Source organism: Scyliorhinus canicula, chromosome 8, assembly GCF_902713615.1.
Source record: "Scyliorhinus canicula chromosome 8, sScyCan1.1, whole genome shotgun sequence".
Lineage (NCBI taxonomy): Eukaryota > Metazoa > Chordata > Chondrichthyes > Carcharhiniformes > Scyliorhinidae > Scyliorhinus > Scyliorhinus canicula.
In genome coordinates, this window is record NC_052153.1 from 31,567,709 (window position 1) to 31,586,908 (window position 19,200).

General features: G+C 40.3%; 1 protein-coding gene, 1 long non-coding RNA gene and 1 other non-coding gene across 16 annotated transcripts in view; 1 reads left to right on the plus strand and 2 right to left on the minus strand.

Annotated features, from left to right (window-relative positions):
• LOC119970171 overlaps nucleotides 1-6,460 on the minus strand; it is a 36,193-nt gene extending 29,733 nt beyond the window's left edge. Inside the window, exons 1-2 of the long non-coding RNA XR_005461552.1 lie at nucleotides 6,385-6,460; nucleotides 4,668-4,832 (exon numbers count right to left, since the gene is read on the minus strand). This is a non-coding gene — a long non-coding RNA (uncharacterized LOC119970171). The remainder of the gene's footprint in view (nucleotides 1-4,667; nucleotides 4,833-6,384) is intronic.
• Nucleotides 1-19,200, minus strand: part of LOC119970170 (nuclear factor 1 B-type-like) — a 743,034-nt gene that overhangs the window by 377,085 nt on the left and 346,749 nt on the right. For all 14 annotated transcript variants that reach the window (XM_038804340.1, XM_038804343.1, XM_038804348.1 and 11 more), the window contains exon 2: nucleotides 15,028-15,559. In XM_038804340.1, coding sequence (XP_038660268.1) covers nucleotides 15,028-15,559 — 532 coding nt within the window. The remainder of the gene's footprint in view (nucleotides 1-15,027; nucleotides 15,560-19,200) is intronic.
• Nucleotides 17,275-17,473, plus strand: LOC119970818. The gene has a single exon (XR_005461684.1). It is a non-coding gene; the product is annotated as a U2 spliceosomal RNA (small nuclear RNA).

The window sequence follows — 19,200 nt, forward strand, 5'->3', positions numbered from 1 at the left end:
ATAGTCTGCTGCTGGTTGCTCATAGAAGGCGGATAGACCTTCATAGTCTTCCTCGTGCACAGTTGTCGCTCCAGAGTCTTTAATTGCGTCCATTCTGGAGTCTGTCAATAAGCTCGCTGTGGAGGCTTGTATTACTCCCTCTGTGGAGTCAATTTGTGCTCTCTGCGTGGCATCGCCTTCTTCTTGGGTATTGCTGTCATCCAATGTATTAACGATCTGCCATGGCATCAGGGTATTGGATTCATCTACCATGAGTAAAGTCGTGTTGAGCTTTTCAACCATGTTGCTGATGCAATGATCATTAACTCACAATAACTCATCCATGTCTGAGCAGTAGTCTTCAATGAACAAATCATCTCTTTTTGTTTCGGATGTCATTGTGCTCTCTATGTCCAATGAAGAACTCATCTTGATGTAGTAATCATCAATAAACAAATCTTTTGCTCTGGATTTGTCATTGTGCTCTCTTCTTTGGGTGTTGCAAACTGCTTGTTCCAGGGTGCTACGGAGGTAATATTTAACTGTGGGTGGAGGCTCGTGCTTCCTTCTGTCGTTCGAGGAAACAAATTTGTGTTTTGTAGCTTTAAAATTCTTGTTTTTACTTTTCGGGCATTTCCTTTTTAAGTGGGCGTGGTCCAGATCTTCTGACGTCATGACACTCGTGACGTAAAGCGTAGGAATCGAGTGCGCAGTCGCAATCCGACTTTCCTTTACTGTGCACAAGTCACGCATGCATGCAAGTGTATTGTGCCTTTTTTTTCTTTTTTTGAGAAGTCCGCATGTGCGTACTGGCTGGAACGCCCTCGCTCAAGATGGCTGCCAATCAAAAAGTGCCGTTGCATCGAGTGAGATTCTGCCTTCACCTCGTGGTACGTTTTTGAGCCATTTTTACGGATTTTGTTTTCTAGATAATGATTCTGTCTTTGTAAAGACTCAAAGAATTGATTTTGTTTTTGTTCATAAGCAATGCATGTTTGCATACTGATTTCTAATGTTAAATATATTTTTTGTGAAAGTTCTTTCCTCAAATATTTATCAGATATTCCAGAAATTAACTGATCCAGTATTATGGCATCTCTGAAATCAGAATAATCTCAGCCTTGTGGTATTGACTTGAGATTTGTAACAAAATCAGTGATGGGCCCTCCGTTTCTGTGGCATTTATGACAAGAGTTAAATTTTTTCAGCATCTCACCAGACTGACCGTTACAGTGTTCATCAAATTTTTTGCCTATTACTTCTAATTTGGTGTTGTCTTCACCTTCTTAGTAATTAAAGCAATTATAGATTTTTTTTGCTTCATGCCCTCCTGCTGTGAGTAGAAGTGCTATTTTTGTTGCGTCAGAGACTGTGGTTAACTCATTAGCTGCGACACATATTTGGAACATTTGTTTAAATATTTTCCAGTTAAAACTTAAATTACCGGTTGCTTCCAGATGCCATGGAACTCCAACAATTTCCATCGAATCAGGTAGTCACCAAGGACTCATTTTGCTGCGAAGTCTTCCACAGTCGAATGTCCGGCCTGAATTTTTTTCTCTTGTTGTCTAACCTTTTCTAACTAGTTCTTTTAAAGCCAAAGACGCCTGGTACCATGTTTTGTTACCTGTGTGGTAGGTAACTTGTGCGACTCAATCCTTGGTTGATGGTATGGTCTTCTGAATTTCGATGAAGAAGACTCAAACTCGTCCAGTAGTAACTAAAGGTTTATTGAGTAACTATAACAATAATTGTGTGAGTTCTTTACTTTCACTTTGATACTAGTGATAAGGTTAACAAGATCTAACTACAACAACTATACGTAACTCCACCAGCCATCTGAACTATTCTAATATTGTCCTGGTCACAGTGCACCCGAGAGAGAGTGAGACTGAGGGAGGCACAATGTGATTGCTTTTTATACCCGTGTTGGTCTGGCCCTCTGGTGATCATGTGGTGCTGCTGATTAAACATTATCCCCTTGTGTACATGCACATACAGAGATCACTACAAACTGCAGCCAAGTTCACGTCCAAAAACCTCATTGCCAAACTAGCCAGCTCAAGGTGGGGTGCTGCTGCCACCACCCTCCGAACTTCAGAACTCAGTTTCATACTCAGTAGCAGAATACTGTGCACCTGCTTGGTCAGGATCATCACATATACACACACGCGCAGTTGACACCCAGTTGAATGCAACCATGTATATAATTACTGGAACATTACGCTGAATACCATTCTCTTGGCTTCCTCTCCAGGCAAACATCGCTCCTCCATATGTCCACCGACTTGCAACAAACTTGGACAGCACAGTAGCATAGTGGTTAGCACTAGATCTTCATAGCTCCAGGGTCCCAGGTTCGATTCCCGGCTTGGGTCACTGTCTGTGCGGAGGCTGCACATTCTCCCCGTGTCTGCATGGATTCCCTCCGGGTGCTCCAGTTTCCTCCCACAGTCCAAAGATGTGCTTGTTAGGTGAATTGGCCATGCTAAATTGCCCTGAGTGTTCAAAAAGGTTAGGTGGGATTACTGGGTTGTGGGGGTAGGATGGAGGTGTGGGCTCAGGTGGGTTCGTCTTTCCGTTGTGGACTCGATGGGCCAAATGGCCTCCTTCCGTACTGTACATTCTATGTCTCAACCACAAAATGATAGAAAAACTTCATACTGATTTACTCAGCCAACCCAAGGTACCACCCCCATCAAGAAGGCCGATCTGGAAAAACCCTCCCACAGGATTGCAATGCTAATTTCACCTGGACTAATGAATGGGAATCATTGGACATGACCAACAATTACATGGTCTCAAACAGAACCTAACAGCTGCCTGGCTTCAACGCTCCAAGGAGAAGAGTGGTGCACTTTAACAGGTTCAGGACTGGCCATGGTCTCTGCTTGGCCAACCTCACCAGATGGGGCAATGGTGCCAGCCCCGTATGTCCCTATGGAAAAAAACAAACTATGCATCACATCATAGAAGATTGTCCAATCCACAGGCTCAGCGGGGGCCTATCTGCACTCAACACTGCAAGACTGAAAGAAACTGCTTGGCTCAGGGACTTCGCATTTGCTGAATAAATACATTATTTTTTTTATCGAAGAATGCTATTTACATTGCAAAAATGAAAGTTAATATAAGCAGAAAAGAATTGGACGGCCACCTCTAATTCTAGCTCTCCCAATAGGTAAATCGGTACCATAACTATGTAATCTAAGAGCGTCAAGAAGGATATGGGGTGGGTTGGGGGGAGGGGACTGAATGAGCATCATTGGTACAAATATGCTACAAATTAGCATGCCCATATTTAAGCAGAAAATTAAAAGGGGAAATTCTAGCCATACTCACTAGATGTTTTAAAATGCTGCCTTGAAATCAAACTTATATTGATAATAATAATAATCACCTTGCAAAGTCTTTAAAATGGTTATGTATTCATGCAATGTAGTTTATTAAACTCTTTGCTCTTTTGATTAGATACAAACAGCTCTTTCATTCGTTTCCTCCCCAGGAAAACACTTGTCTTCTCTGCCACACAAATTGTTCCTATGATCTTCCCGTATATTTTCAAAAGGTGCTCGCAACTGCTATTTCAAAACTCTCGCAAACTGCCAGTGACTATCAGCAGTTTCCCACAAATGCAGAGGGGTTTTGGGAAGGAACTATTCAACCTTGTTAGTTGTCTAGTAATCATTGTGGATCAATAATGTGAGGCATGGCTAGATATGGAATATTGGAATTTAATCTAGCCTTTGTAACAGATAAGATAGTCCAAAGACTAATCTAGGCAGCTCTGCAGTACTCCAGTACACTGATTGACCAGTTCTATTGATTAATTGATAGGACTGGAAAGATAATCCTGACATTGTGGGTTCTTCCCACTTGCCCTACAGTATCTCTCAAAGCCGAGATCCCAGCAGGGAGGGTGATCTTAACCAGATCACCAAAAGGAAATTTATCACAACTATGCATGGTTCTTTGATGAGTTAACCTCCAGCAGCATAAACTTGCAAAATCCTATACGCCTTTTGGGTAGTTAAGGTGAATGTCAACATGGCTAATGTGCAGACTCCATGGGCTGAATTTTCAACATTAGTAACATGATACGGCTTTTAAAGGTACAGGCCCTAAACAACTCAGAGGCACGTTCTACATCCAATTTGTGGAGCCAGGAGAGGCCTGGAGCTGGGACCTTGTAACGGAGGGTGATTCTAAAAAGCAAATGGCAACCGTTACTGTGCTTGCTATTGCCTGGAGGAACGGGGCAAGCAGGGGACCAGCTCTGAAGAGGAGACATATTGGACTTGAAACATGAACTCTGTTTCTCTCTCCACAGCTGCTGCCAGACCTGCTGAGTTTTCCAGTATTTTCTATTAAGGTTGAACTGCTTGTGTGACCAGATAGCATGGTCTCTTAAATTGTGACATAAGTGTTTATCTTTCAACGTGTGTATCAAATATTATGCTGTTTATAGAGATTTTCCACATGTGGCCTGCTGCTGAACAACAGGATGTTTCTAAAAGTTGAGACACTAAGTTATCCGGGGAAAGAGCTTAGTGATTGACAGCTGCCCATTGTATTATATTTTGCAGAATTGATGTAATATTTTGTTTCAAAGGAATTTTCTGGTACGTTGAGTCTGCTTTATCTCCTTTCCCAATAATGTCCTTAAGAACTCTTAAGAGTTAATTTACCTTTTTCCTTAACTTCATTGACTCCACTTCTTGGAGTCAGTCGCTTCTCCCCAAGACATGGAAAATTTGCTGGCGGTATTTTAACTGTGCCAAACTCAGTATGGAGTGTAAAATAAACCAGTGTCATTCTCAACGCATGTGAAGCTTTCTAATTTGTCCACGACTCTGTCAACATCCAAAAGAAAGCAAACGCTTCAGTCAAACTATATCAAACAGCCACAAATGTTCCCTGGGGATGTCTACACTCCACTGGGTTGGAAAGTCAGATCAGTGACCCCCTATGTTAGCAATCCCCACACAGAACTGAAGGAAATGGTGACACTGCTAACAATGAAAAGGTCAAGTGGCTGGCGGCCGCTCAGTGACCCAGACGGCAGAGGTCAAGGGCTTCAGGTAACATCAGGCTTAGGGCTGAATGTGCGCATGATCGATCTGTTTCAACAAATCAGCTTTGGTCAATTAAGCTCCACACGGCACACTGCTTCTCGTTCCAGGGGTCCTGACTTTAAGGCAAGGAGTTCGACATCAGGCCTCGTAAATACAACTCCAAATGTGCTGCAGTAAATTAAAGCTGATGTTTCTGGGGCACAGGGATGTCACAGCCTAACCAGTTCAACATCATGACATAAACAGGCATCAGTCATTTCCAGTGGATAACTAGTTGCAGCTTTCCTGAAGCACAATAGTGTGAAAACTTCACTTTCGATCAACAACGTTATTTTTTCCCCCAATCAAAACACATTTTGCCATTAACTCTCAAGGGAGGAAGATATTATATGGGGGAAAAATAGTTCGACAAATGCACTGCTGGATCCAACTATTCCTGTCATCCTTGAGATCAGCAGGAAAGGCAGATGTGACAGTCAACCTATCATTGCCACTCACTGAACCATGCACTGTGTGGGAAATAGAGTCCAGGCTGCAGGTGGGTGCAAGTGCACAGGTGTAATCACATTTAAAGTGCAGTGCTAGCATGGAAGCAGGAGCCCTCCCCCTCCTGGGATTCAAACTATTCAATGGAAACAACATTTTTTTATTCCCAGTACCCACCCATTCCTCCACCAGCACCCACAATTAAAGGATTATGGTCATCATACTCTTCCTTCCCCTTGGGAAGAGCTGTACATTAATAAACACAAAGCGCTGAATAAAAATTTTATTTAACCCCATAAAAGGTCACACACGGACAAAAACATATTATTTCTATTTTTCAGTTGTGCAATCATCTACATTATGGGGCTTTTATTAAAGTTACAAAAATATTGAAACAAGGACATTTTCAATATAACCTGACTACATTTCAACCAAAATGTGGGCCCGCATGCTGCTAAGAAATCTCTGTGCTGATACAGGTACCTAAAAAGGATAAACAAACAGCTTTTTTGAGCTACTCCTTGATGTTTCCCAGTTTAGCTGACTATAAATCAGTCCAGTGGTTAATGTTAAGTCTGTAGTTTAATTTCAGCCCTCATCAAGTTTTGGACTGGAAATAGCTGGGAAGTGTTTGAAGAAATCAGCTCTCGTTCAAAAATCTTACTAAAAGCCTGACATTAAAGAAAGAAAAAAACAATGGCTCAATTTCAATATATGGATTAATGTCAGGCACACGCTAATCATTAACTTATTTTCATTGTTTGAAATTGTTAACAAACCAGCTTAAGCGAGGCAGGAGAGCGATTCTAAACGGGCTAGTAGAGGGCAGTGAGAGTGGACAGACCTGTGAGAGAACCAAGAGAAGCAGAATCTTTAAATAAAGCATGAGGCCCAAGGCTGAGACCTGAGCTAGTTGCAAGCAGCACAGAGAGTGGAGAGACTGCTCTCAAATCAAGAGTGGATGAAAAAAAAGGTCAAATTGTGATGTCACACATGAAAGCAGGTAGATGATTGGTTTGTCCTTTTTCTTTGTCCATCTCCAAACCAGGGTATTGATTTAAACTAGGAGCTGGGATATTAGAAATTTCAAACGGGGTAAGGAAAACAGTGGGCAGAATGTTTTGGTCCCCTGCATGTTCGCAGGTGGTGGGCCCGTCAAATTCTGCAGATGTCTTTCCCGCCACCTACCTGCCTGCCTGTATAACAACATAAGAAATAGGAGAAAACGATACAGCCCATCAAGCCACTCAGTCTGATCTTAACTGAACTGAGGCTTCAACAGCACTTTCCCCGCACGCTCCCCATTTTCCTTGCTTCTCTGAGAGACCAAAAATATGTCTATCTCAACCTTAAATATATTCAATGATGAAGCATCCATAATTCTCTGTGGCAGAGAATTCCATAGATCAACAACCTTTTGAGTGTAGAAATCTCTCCTCATCTCAACCCTAAATGGGTAATCTCTCAGGAGAGAGATTAGAAGATAAAATGGTAGGTAGGCAGCAGAAATCATTTAAGACTTCTGTCACAATTGTCAACAAATAAATATTTAATTGAGAAAGAAAGGGTCGGATTTTCCAATCGCGACCACCATGGGAATCATAGGGGTTGGGATGGAAAATTTGACAGACCAGCAAAAGGTCCGTTGACTTGGGGTGAGAATTTGCAGTCCAGAGGCGGGAGGGAACGGAAAGTCCCACCCGAAGACTCAATGCGAGGGATGAACAAACATGGCCAACTAAGGAAGATAAGGGTGTGTAAAATTGGAAGTAAAGGCATACAATGTTGCAAAGATTAGTGGCAGGCCAGCAGATCGGGAAAACCAGCAAAGTATTGCTAAAGAAAAAGTAGAAAATAGATTGAGAACAAACTAGCAAAAATATGAGAAGGTGATAAGAATATCAGTATGCTGTATATAAAAAGTAAGAGAGTAGCTAAAGTAAATGTTGATTCCGTAGAGGATAAGACTGGGAATTAATAATATGAAACAAAAAACTGGCAAACTTTGAACAAATAGCTTTCTTCACAATATAAAACATTAAAAGCATGCCAATAATAGTAGAAATTCAGCAGGTAAAATTAAAGGAAGAAATTTAAAACAATCATTATCACTAGATAAAAATACTGAGCAACTAATGGGACCAAAAGGATGGCACATCTCTTGCACCTTATAGCCTGCTTCCTAGTGACTTAAAAAGTAATGGCTGTAGAGATAGGAGATGTATTAGTTAAAATCTTCTAAACTTCCCTAGATTCTGCAGATTGACGCACTGCAAATGTAACATCCCTATTCAAGAAAGGAGGGATACTCAGGAAACTAATCGGCCAATTAGCCTAACATGTGTCACTGGGAAACTACTGGAATCCATTATTAAAGAGGTAACAACAGGACATTTAGAAAATCATAATACAATCAAAGTCAATACAGTTTTATGAAAGTGGAATTGTGTTTGACAACTTTATTAGAGTTCTTTAAGGATGTAACAATCAGGGTGGATAAAACTGAACCAGTAGATGCAATGCATTTGAATTTCCAAAAGGCATTCAGTCAGGTGCCATGTTAAATATTACTGGATGAGTTAAGAGCTCATGGTTTTAGGGGTGGGGAATTGGCTTGGTTAGGTTTTGGATAATGGATCATTTTCAGGTTGGTAAACTGTTATCAGTAGGGTGCTACAGGGATCGTACAGGGATCGGTGCCGAGGCCTCAATTATTTACAATCTACATTAATGACTTGGATAAAGATGACAACTGTATTGTAGCCAAATTTGGAGATGACACAAAGATATGTAGGAAAACAAGTTGTGAGAAGGATACAAAGGACTGGAGTTCGGTTCATGGTTTCCAGTCCCGCTGGTGGGCTGAAATGCAGGTTAGGAATCTGCAAATGCAGGCAATGGAATCTTGAAATGATTTAAGAGGAAGCAACTGATTAAGAGACCACCTCTGGGAGTTACATCCAAGTAGAGGCAGCGAGTGGGCTCCACAATCCGATCAGAGGTGGCGGTGCCCTCTGAAGACTTTAGAAATGTTAAAACTAAAAGGTGATCACAGTTGCCAGGCTGTCATTATGAAGGGGAACTCCATTACTGAATAGTCTCTGGCCACAGCTGTGGCTCTCTGGTCATTGGGGCTGTTTATGGCAGGAGAACCATTAAAATGAAATGAGGCATTATGGACCCGATGGTCTGCCTCCTCCACCCATGTTTCAAGGCTTCGGCTTCAGAGGAGTATGGGGGTGGGGAAATCTCATGAATGCCCTCAATAGCACTGCAATTGGTCTAATTGGTTAGCTTTAGCGAAGGGTAGCCATCCCTCACTGAAGCAGCTTCCACAAATACACACCAGCAACAGAAACGAGGCAGCCTCTGGTTCCACCTCCTTGCTCCAAAGAATATTCAGCACAAAATGCCTGGAAAGGGATAGACAGGGTAAATGAGTGGGCATAAATTTAGTAAATGGAGGGAGTTTGTGAAGATATCCACTTTGGTCAGAAGAATGGAAGATCAAAATATAATTTAAATGGAACGTTTACAAAATGTTGTGATTCAGATAGATATGGGTGTCCTTGTACATGAAACACCAAAGGTTATCATAAAGTAAAGTAAGTAATTAGGAAGGTAAATGGAATGTTGGCCCTTATTGGAAAGAGCATTGGCATGACTACCTCGAATCCTGTGTAGTTTTTGTCGCCCCATGTTTTATTGGTTCCTTAGATATTATCAACATTATTATTTTTATTACTGCTATTACACCACATCATTGGGCAGAGTTTGGTTACCCTTGGACATGTTTATTGTTCAACCATTGCAAGAGTATCCATTTAGCCACATCAGCAAGGAAGGATTTTTGCGCTTTTTGACACACAGCAAGGATGTCACATGTTGCTGCTGTCCCCATTGCAAGACTGCCTGTTACACCACACAGCTGAGGAATGCGGAGATGCTGGTTCTGCAGCACACTTGAGTATGACGGTTGACTGTTCCAACTGCTACAGAGGGCCTAATGTTAACTCTGCACAAGTGATTGGATTTTGAGTGAGTTTGAATCCTGACCGGGTCCTCCCCAGTGAAGTACTGAATAATATTCCCTGTGGTTGTCTGGACCAAGCTGCACTTCCTGTTTGGATGGAGAAAGAGGCAGTAAAGTCTCTTGAGAGGAAAGATGACTTTGGAATTTATACAGCTGTCTATTCACTCGAAGACAAATGTCGATAGAGTAGTTCACTATTTTGAATATTGGTATTTGTATTCCATTTAAATTATTAAATAATCTGTAAAATACTTTTATTTGGGGAAAAACTGAATGTCTGTCTGAAATGCAGAATCAAAGGGAATTGTCATAAACACGGTGACTGATGTTAACAGTTGCAATAGAACAGATCTTGCTGTTGCTTAAAATTTCACATCGATTCATTTAGATCACTAACCTCAAACTACTGACTACCAATATATTTTAAGTCCTACCAGTGCTGAATTCTCTCCCTCCACCTCTAACCCCAATAGTAAACTTATTTGCCAAAGGCACTTCCATGAACTAGAAACTTCTGGTCGAGTCTTCACTTTTGGCACTTAGTGGGCGCGATTCTCCGCTCCCCACGCCGGGTGGGAGAATCGCAGGAGGGCCAAGCGAATCACGACACGCCGCCTTGGCACCCCCCGCGATTCTCCCACCCCCCCCCCGCTCGGAGAATCGCCGCTCGCCATTTTTCCCAGCGACCGGCGCTGCTCCGGCCCGAATGGGCCGAGCGGCCTGACGTTCCCGACCTGTTCTCGCTGGCGGCAACCACACCTGGTCACTGCCGTCGTGAACATGGTGCCAAAGGTTTGTTTGTAGCTTGTGGGGGGCGGAGAGGGGTGTGAGCACCACAGCCATGCTCGGGAGGGGACTGGCTCGCGATCGGTGCCCACTGATCGTCGGGGCGGCATCTCCAAGGGACGCACTCTTTCCCCTCCGCCGCCCCACAAGATCAAGCCGCCACGTCTTGTGGGGCAGCGGAGGGGAAGACAGCAACCGCGCATGCGCGGGTTGGAGCCGGCCAACCTGCGCATGCGGGGCTGACGTCACTTAGGCGCCGCCGTCGCGTCAAGGTCCGGCGGCCAAGTTTCTCACAACGCCGCTCCTAGCCCCCTGGGGAGGGGTGAATAGGGTGCGAGGAGCGGCCTCCGACGCCGTTGTGAAACTCGGCCGAGTTCACGACGGCCTTCCCGATGCCGCGCGGGAGCGGGGAATCGCGCCCATTGTACTTGCAGAAGTACAAGAAATGTTTAATTAGTTCAACAATGTTCGATCGTCATAAAATACTTGACCGATCTAATTTACTTCTGAAGGTGGAAGGAGGAAGAATTAACTTTTGTAGTTGAATTAAGACACATTATTCTGATATCCTACACATCTTCCCTTTGTCCCCGTGTTATCGGCCCAAAATGTGTTGATCTGCAACTAGAAAAAAACAGAAGTGGCATAGAAACCCAGCAAGTGTAACCATTGTCACTTTATTCTTTCTTCAGTTGTATTCAGTCAATAAAACTAGAATTTTCGTTCGGTAAATCCTCATTATCGCTTCTCAAGTCCACAAAAATAAAGATAAAAGTGTTAAATTTTGTGATTGATACTGGCACGGGAAAATTTAAATATATTAATGTGTGCACAAGATCTGCATTTATACAATACTTTGGGTAATAATGCTGACACTGCAAAGCCTACACAGTTTTAAAACCTTTTTTTTAATTGAAAAAGCTTCACTCCCTCAGTTCACTCTAATTGTGGCAAAAAATAAAAGACAGCAGCTTAGAACAGCAACGGTCAAAAACTTTCGAGTATTCTTCACTGCATTGCAGATGCCAGCCAACGAATCACAGGCATCGTAGATGTAGACAATCAGCTTTCGATGCCAAGCCCAGTTCCACTGGCAACCATTATTGGCTCCGTGCAAGTGCCTTAATCTCTTGGCATGAGAAGAGCAAAATGGTGGCTCGCAAATCAGTGGCACAGAAACACAAACAGCACAAACGTGTTTCCGTGCTCTGCAGAATACAACAATTTTAAACCCAAAAAAAGTTGCAAATTTGTTGTTGTGCAGCTCAAATAATTTCAAACAAACGAAAATGTTCAGTGCCGTCCATCAAAAACACCAGCCTGCAACCTGGGGCTTTCAGCTTTCTGCTTTCCTTTCTTGGATTTAGGCTATGATCCCAATACTGAGCCATTTACTCAACACAGGAAACTACAGGAGACAATTTTTGCAAAATCAAAAACACTTCTATCCACGCAGTGTCTATGAAATAAATTATGGATATTATGGAAGAAATTGTTTCAACGGCAGTGTTCATTAATTAAGTGTATATTTTCTGCCCCGTTAGTGAACTTTTGCTTCAATAGATGTCAATTGAAAAACAAATTAAGCAACATGGAATGCTTTAGTATGCAGTTCTTTTTGTGTTCACATGTACAAGGGACAGAAGGAAAGAGACAAGTTTCTAAAGAATTAATTCATACCACAACACGTGAAGCAAGTTGAAAATTAAATACTTTTTGCTTAATTTTATTTTTGACTCAGTGAGTTCAGAATTCCAGACGTTGACTAAAGATTACTGGTAGCAAATGCATCCGCTACACATTGTCATATACCTTGAAACATTGCATTTCCTTCACTAAAAAGAAATCTGAAATGCTTATTTTTTTATAAATCCTCACATTGTGATACTAAATGTTTCCCACGGAATTTGTAAACAAAATAACTTTCAATACCATATGGCATATTAATATGTAAATAGTGGCTGCAGCAAAACAGCAAACTGTGGACCCAAGATGTTAAAACAATTGACAGCATGAATGTGCGGCAGGAGAACAGAGTTGGAAGAGGGGAGAGAAAGACAAGTTCTGATCTGTTGGAAATGTTCCCTAGCTTTATCAGAGCTGGTCCATGATAAGGGAATGGACAACAATATTTTCCTTCCCTCCAACTTCCCAGTTCCTTTGACATGGTCATAGCATTGGATAGAGCCCCAAAATGCCAAAAATTATATTTTGAAACCTCATTTGACACAGACAAAAACAGACTTTTGAAACTGAACACAAATGTCCTTTGCAGTATTTATTCCCCCAGATGCTATTTTTAGTATTTATTTTTACCATGTGCAAACAGATTTTACTCAGGGGAATATATGAGCATGACTTATACTTTTATTTTAAAAAAATGAAACTACAACACACCTTCTCTCTGCAGCAAGTTGGCAATTTCCTTCCACAAAAATATCAGCCGCATGCAGCAATGGTTATGAGAATGCAAGGTACGTCTTCCAAAGGACAAAGATAAGGGGGCAGATAAAAACCTGAAACATGTCCCATTTAATTTGGACTATAAAAATCACATTATTCAGCGTAGATGTAATGAACCAAATGGTCAGTTTCCGTGTTGTAGCACTGTGCATTTCTATCATTAATTTTAATTGGCATATTCATACATTCTGGAGATTTCATTTTGTTGTATTTTTCGAGGTTAAGGCCATTGTTATTGCAGCATGTATCCATGAGTAGACTCCAAAATAAAAATGTATATTATTCTTCAACCTTACAAATATAATCAATAATAGCTGCTCAACTGTTTAACTGCGAGGAAGGAGTCTAGCTTTTCAGGGAAAATATGCTTCAGCTTCTTGTTTTCAACTATTGAGATCAAGCATTAGCCGAGAAAAATGCATGTTGACGTAGATACAGAATTTGAGAGTTTGCATGAGGAAAGAAATGTTATGGAAAAAGCACAACTGTCCTTCAATAAACCAGGCCTTATGCATATTGCAGATTCGAATTCCCAGAATAAAATGCCCATTGATGCAAAATGTTACAAATTATGGCATATTTACTCAAGGAAATGTAAAATATTGGTTAATGTATCTATTCACATACATTTTTCAAATTGCAAAAGACCATTTACATCATCGTCAACTCCAATTTTGCCAGTATAGCAAACCGGGATATTTTCATTGTTGGAAGGAAGAAGGGGAAAATTGAAGAAGAGTTTCATGTTTTCTCCTACACGCCTACAACCAATAGTTAATTTCCTTTACAGGTTATTCAAACCCAGTGAGCCTCCATAAATCTGACCAGTTTACTGTACAATCAGGGTTCAGGGTGGGCAAAACTTTATATTCAGAAAATTCAACATGACAATCTTAGTAAAGTTGCAGCCTATGTTCCCATACATACCTCTTGAATTATCTTATTAGAAAACTCACTCTGAAAGGTGCAGTAAAAGGCTAGATCTCAAGGTTTTAAAAATGAATCAATACCTTCCTGTCTTTACTGTAGCCATTAACTAACTGTAGTGTGTATCCTTTCAGTTACAGGGAATCAAAAGTGGAATGTGGGAAAGCAATGAACAAATCTGGAGATAGAGGGGAAAGTTAGTTTTCGCTGCACTTTAAGAGAAAAACCAGCATGCGATGATTTCAAACAGTGAAGAATTTCTTTCTTGTATTTGAATGAGTCTGACAAACGTTTATGAATACTGCGAGAGCCATGTGCTTCACCAGGTCTCCTGTGCCAGTGACCGAGACATTAGCTCAAAGAGAGTGCCAAAAGCAGGCTCCACACTGGAACCTGGCAGGATGTATGTTGAAGCCCACTGTTTTTCAATACGGAAAGGAGAAACATGTTGCCGAAGCACCAGAATGCATTTGTCCTGATGAGTGCAAGATGGGAAGCTTTGGCAACATGTCTTATTTTTCAGCAAAAGTGCGACCAGGCGACTTTCAAAATGGTGATTTCCCCTTATGGTACAGGAAACGCAGAGGAAGCTCTGAGAGGAGGCAATGTGAAACAAGTGGACATGTCAACTACAGCCAGTCTCACACAACACTGGAGAGCTATTGGCAAGGCTCTGACCCCTCGGCCAACATTTATTTTACAGAGAAAGCTGGAGGAGGGGTGGGGGGGCGGGAGAAAAATTAATTACAAAAAAGGAAATTCAAAATATTGCAAATCCAAATTCTCTTGAAAAAGAAAATTTTTGACAACTTTTGGTCAACCTTAAATTCTTCATGGGAAACTATTGATTTAAAATACGCATTGCTTGTTTGTACAGGGCATTTCAGTGTCTACTTTTAAAGATGAAATTAAGATTCTACCTGTGGCTGCAAGCCCAGGGGGAAAATATGCTTAAATGAAAACTGATGCAGTTATCACATTTCAGTTTTACAGTTATTTTCAAAGAATGAATATTTATGAAAGAATACAGGAGTATATAAATTTAGTATCCTATATTCAGATGCTTCCCATCAACAATTGTATTACATTTCCTGTCTAACCCTAAGGCTCGTAACATGGTATGATCAGTAATCATTGTGAATGTTTTGCCATGCATGATCGTGATGCAATTTCAAAATGGTAGATAGTCTTTAATTTTTTTTCTGAATTAAATCTTGAAAATTTACGATCAGTTTGTGTACTCCAATAATGGCCCACCCAGTAAGTGTGTCCCCTTACCTTGTTCGTGTGCGTAGTAAGCCAAAAACAGATCAAGCTCTTTCACCGATACAGTTATGTGATGCGGTTGCACACAGAGTAGCGGATTGGCGCACTGTGAGGATTTGACCAGCCGTTCCCCGTCAGTACTTTCCAATGGGATGCCTTTAAACAGGATCACCATCACCAGATCCAACCGCCACACCTTGTCAGCTTGCCGAAGACAATCGATTCTTCGCATCTTGCCTTTCTGATCAGGGTTGGACAGGACACAGCAAGAATGCTTCTTGCCTGTAACAGTGAGCACAAAATCCTCCCGGTACTCTTGCCGGATGTCTTTGCGGAGTTTTGCAAGTAACCTTGATGCCCACTTCTGCTTGATTTCTGGCTTCTCGCTCAGCAGCTCGTCTTTGACTGCTCTTTCCTCATCCTTGGACATTCGTTTTTCGTGCTTCTTGAAGTATTTGCGTTTTCTGGCTTGTAAATTAAACCAGGTGTATGCAATTGCACGGACATGTGGAAGAAGTGCTTCAATAAATGGATGGAATTCATCCTTTAATACAAAAGGCACAAGAAAGAATAACAGAAATAAGTCAGCATTTGTAACAATTTTATTTCAGTCACAATTACAATAAGAAAGAATTAAAAGTCAAATGTGTAAATAAGATGAAGCATTCTACTTTGGTTCTTGGTGATTTTCCAAAGAGAGGATTACATTTTCTATATTTAAAAAAGAACAAATAGGAACGTTTATACCACTGGGAATATGGAAATCTGTTCTGATATCTGAGCAAAATAAATACAATTCTAAAGCAAAGAAGCAAAAACGTTTAACAGGACCAGCCGGACTACAGTGAGCACATCGGGAAATATGATAGCTAAACCCTAAGCTAAGCAGAGCCTTCAATGCACCTATGGACCCCATTTTTGAGCATGCTCTCAGCAAGACAGTACTGGAAACAACATTAGAATGAGTTTTAATTCTCATCACATCTTCTGTCATTTCTCTACTGTAGTTCCATTCTAGCCAGAAAAACAGGAACATTTCCTTAGTTGATTGGGGGTAGGAGGGGGGGGGTGGGGGGGTGGGGGGGGGGGGGGGTGGGGGGGGGGGGGTCAGCAGGGTTGAAGAAAAGAGAGTTATCTTGTTGGAAATGCCAGACAGTTAGGTAGGGGATAAAAGAGGCAATGTAAAATCTCCTCCAGAAGCATTGATACTTCAGCCAATTTCTGCTCCAAGGTTTACACCTTGTACCTTTTGAAACAGAACAAATATGCTCAAAGTGCCACTTCAGAATGGACTATGAGGCCCATAATGTCAGTTAATTTGCTATACTGATTGCATGCAGTAATTATTCTAAAACGTATTAAAAGTATAGTTAGTGTTGGACAATGAAAAATAGCAACTTGGCACGCAATGTACATTCTTGGTGCATTTACATGCTGTGACTCGGGTCCTGTACAAGTTTCTTAAAATTTTATTTTGAACAGCGCTTTGTCTAATTAATTGGCAGCTCTAATGGACTATTTGCTTCTTAAAGTGCACTCCTTGGTGAATTTAAATTCTTTATTTAATTTAATTATTTGCATTTTTAACAAATTAAGACTATATATTATGTTGGAACGTTCTTGACTGTATACCATCGTGTTCATTGGGTACAGGTTAACACAGCCATTTGCTTCAACAGATAATTAAATTTTAACAACAAAAGAAATTCCTGGGCCTTTTCCAACAACATTTTATGCGGCAGTATTCTACCCTCTTTTGTTTTGAAGTACAACCCTATAAAGTAGTTGGTTGCATAAACACAATGTACATGTAAAAATTGAGAATTTGATTGTTGCATTTCATTTTTTTTCAACAAAAGCAGCAAACTAAAATTAAAATAAAATGTATCGCGACCTTGGTGGTTTCATATCAAATAATAAGACAATAAGGAGTTAAGCCACAAACTTCTTTTTGCATGAATAGCAGCTCTGTTCTGGCTAACCACAGCCCTGGATATAACGCTTCAGCTCCTTGCCTTTACACCCATTGTTTGCTTTGTGAACTATCCATTTACAGGGAAATTTTAAGTTTCAAGCCAGGTGCATAAAAATAAGAGTAAAGATATGTTCAAAATGCTCTTAAAATGGCAATGAAAAATTTATCTTTGGCGGTTTGGAACTCTCTTAACCAAAAGCTTACCAACTGCAAAGAAACTGAGCAAGCCAGCAGCAATCTAGGCATGAAACTCGGAGTCACAAACTTTAAACAATGTTTCAAAAATCCCTTCGGCCTTTTGGCTAAGATCAAGTGTAGTATCTGCTCTGCCTTTTGGGCTGAGATCTGGTATGTCTCTCTTGTGGGGACCATGAATTGGATTCAATTTGAATTCAAATTGGTTTTTGGAGCACGAAAGGAGCTGGATTCGGGGTTCGTCCCCGTCCACACTCTGAGCCCTGGCTTTGTAACTCAGAAAAAGTAATAAAATAGATGTTGTACTTACTGTCTTCCTCTCAATCTCTCCCAACCCCCCATCCCAGCTTTTTTTCAACTTCAGTAATTCTAGATGCAGTTTATCATGTTGGTTTAGTACTTGCAGAAATAAATTAGAACCACTTCACTTAACCTTTGCACACTGTTCTCCGTGTAAAGTGCTTAAGAAGCCACTTACACTCCAAATTCTTCTTATGCCATGCAAACCAGATCATGGACATTTTTCCTTGCCTTTCTAATGGGTTAAGTGGGTTTTTTAAAATTGTCAGATGGCTGAATGCATTTTAAAAATAATAAAAATATGACAAAAATAATTTTGATTATTTTTAACATGACTTTACCCTTGCTGTCAATTTATGAACTGGAATTTAATTTAATAAATGTTACAGGATTTTTCAATCGTTGTAACACTGTAGATATTCAAACTAAGAAGTGTCATACTAGCCTGTGTATTATGCTCAAAAACATACACTGAGTTGCATTTAAATTATTGCAACTTTACAATTTATTTTGGTTTCCCTCTCCAATCCGAGAAAAATTAAGAAATATACAAAATTACACCTTTACATTCTCCCCGAAAAAAAAAATCTGCATGTTGAATGTCTGAAACTAATTTAAAACTAACTTGAAATAGCTCGTGGGCCTTTCAGCTAAAATATTGGCTCCCAAAGAAAAGTGAGCTAATATATTTTCTGTTTTTCATTTTGAGATGGCAAACTTTAAATTGGCACAGCATTTTTGTTTAAGCCAAGATAATCTTACAGTTTCCTTGCCATGCCGGTGGCATTTGCCTTTAGACATCCAAAGTCAAGTCAACATAACTGAACTCAAGTTATTTTATTTGGTAGTTTGCCATAGATAACCAATGCTGTTACCGAAATATATTTCAACTATAAACTGACCATTTTAAACTAAACCCCACTTTGCAGGTTTTACAACATTTTTAAAATCACTTGAGCAATTCGTACCGACTAACATCACCCAACATCAGAAATTAAACATTTGAGCATTTAGACTTTTCTTTCTCATCATTTAATTTTCTAAAAGATAAGCATTTATGCTTTCCCACCCAGGCTGCTTTTAATTTTCCTCTAAAATAGTATTTATATTCTGAGACAACCAAACATTTTGACTATCAAACGAAGTCCAAGTACAAATATTTTTATCCGTGCCAAAATTGTGGGTTATATAAAAACAGTCGAACGTATTTGGGTTTCTTACAAAAATATCAAACAAATGTAAAACTGAATTTTGTAGTTTTCGTTTCAGCTGCTGCTAATTTAAAATAATGTGCATTTGTTCATTCTGGTCAATAAATAGAATGGTTCAAGGTGTTCTGACTGGCTGAAGCTGAACTATAGTTTCTTCTATGTATATCTAGAACAATTCACCAGGTACTGAGTACAAACACACTCCAGTTATATGCAAGAGCATTGATTTGTAACTTTGAAACTTACGGGCTTAATAGGAGATTCAACATATAATTATTTAACTAACTGTAAACCTGTTATAAAGATTCTCCAGCCCCCATGTGTCCACCACATCTTACATAAATACATAACCATATCTACTTTGATGTTGAATACCTTTTCACAAAACAAAAGGATCATTATTCCCTCCATATTTGACCAAATTGTTACTTCTTATCTTAAGATGCAAGTGATATATTTTATATGTGGCATCTTAGAAGACTACAATACGTTAAAATTATATAA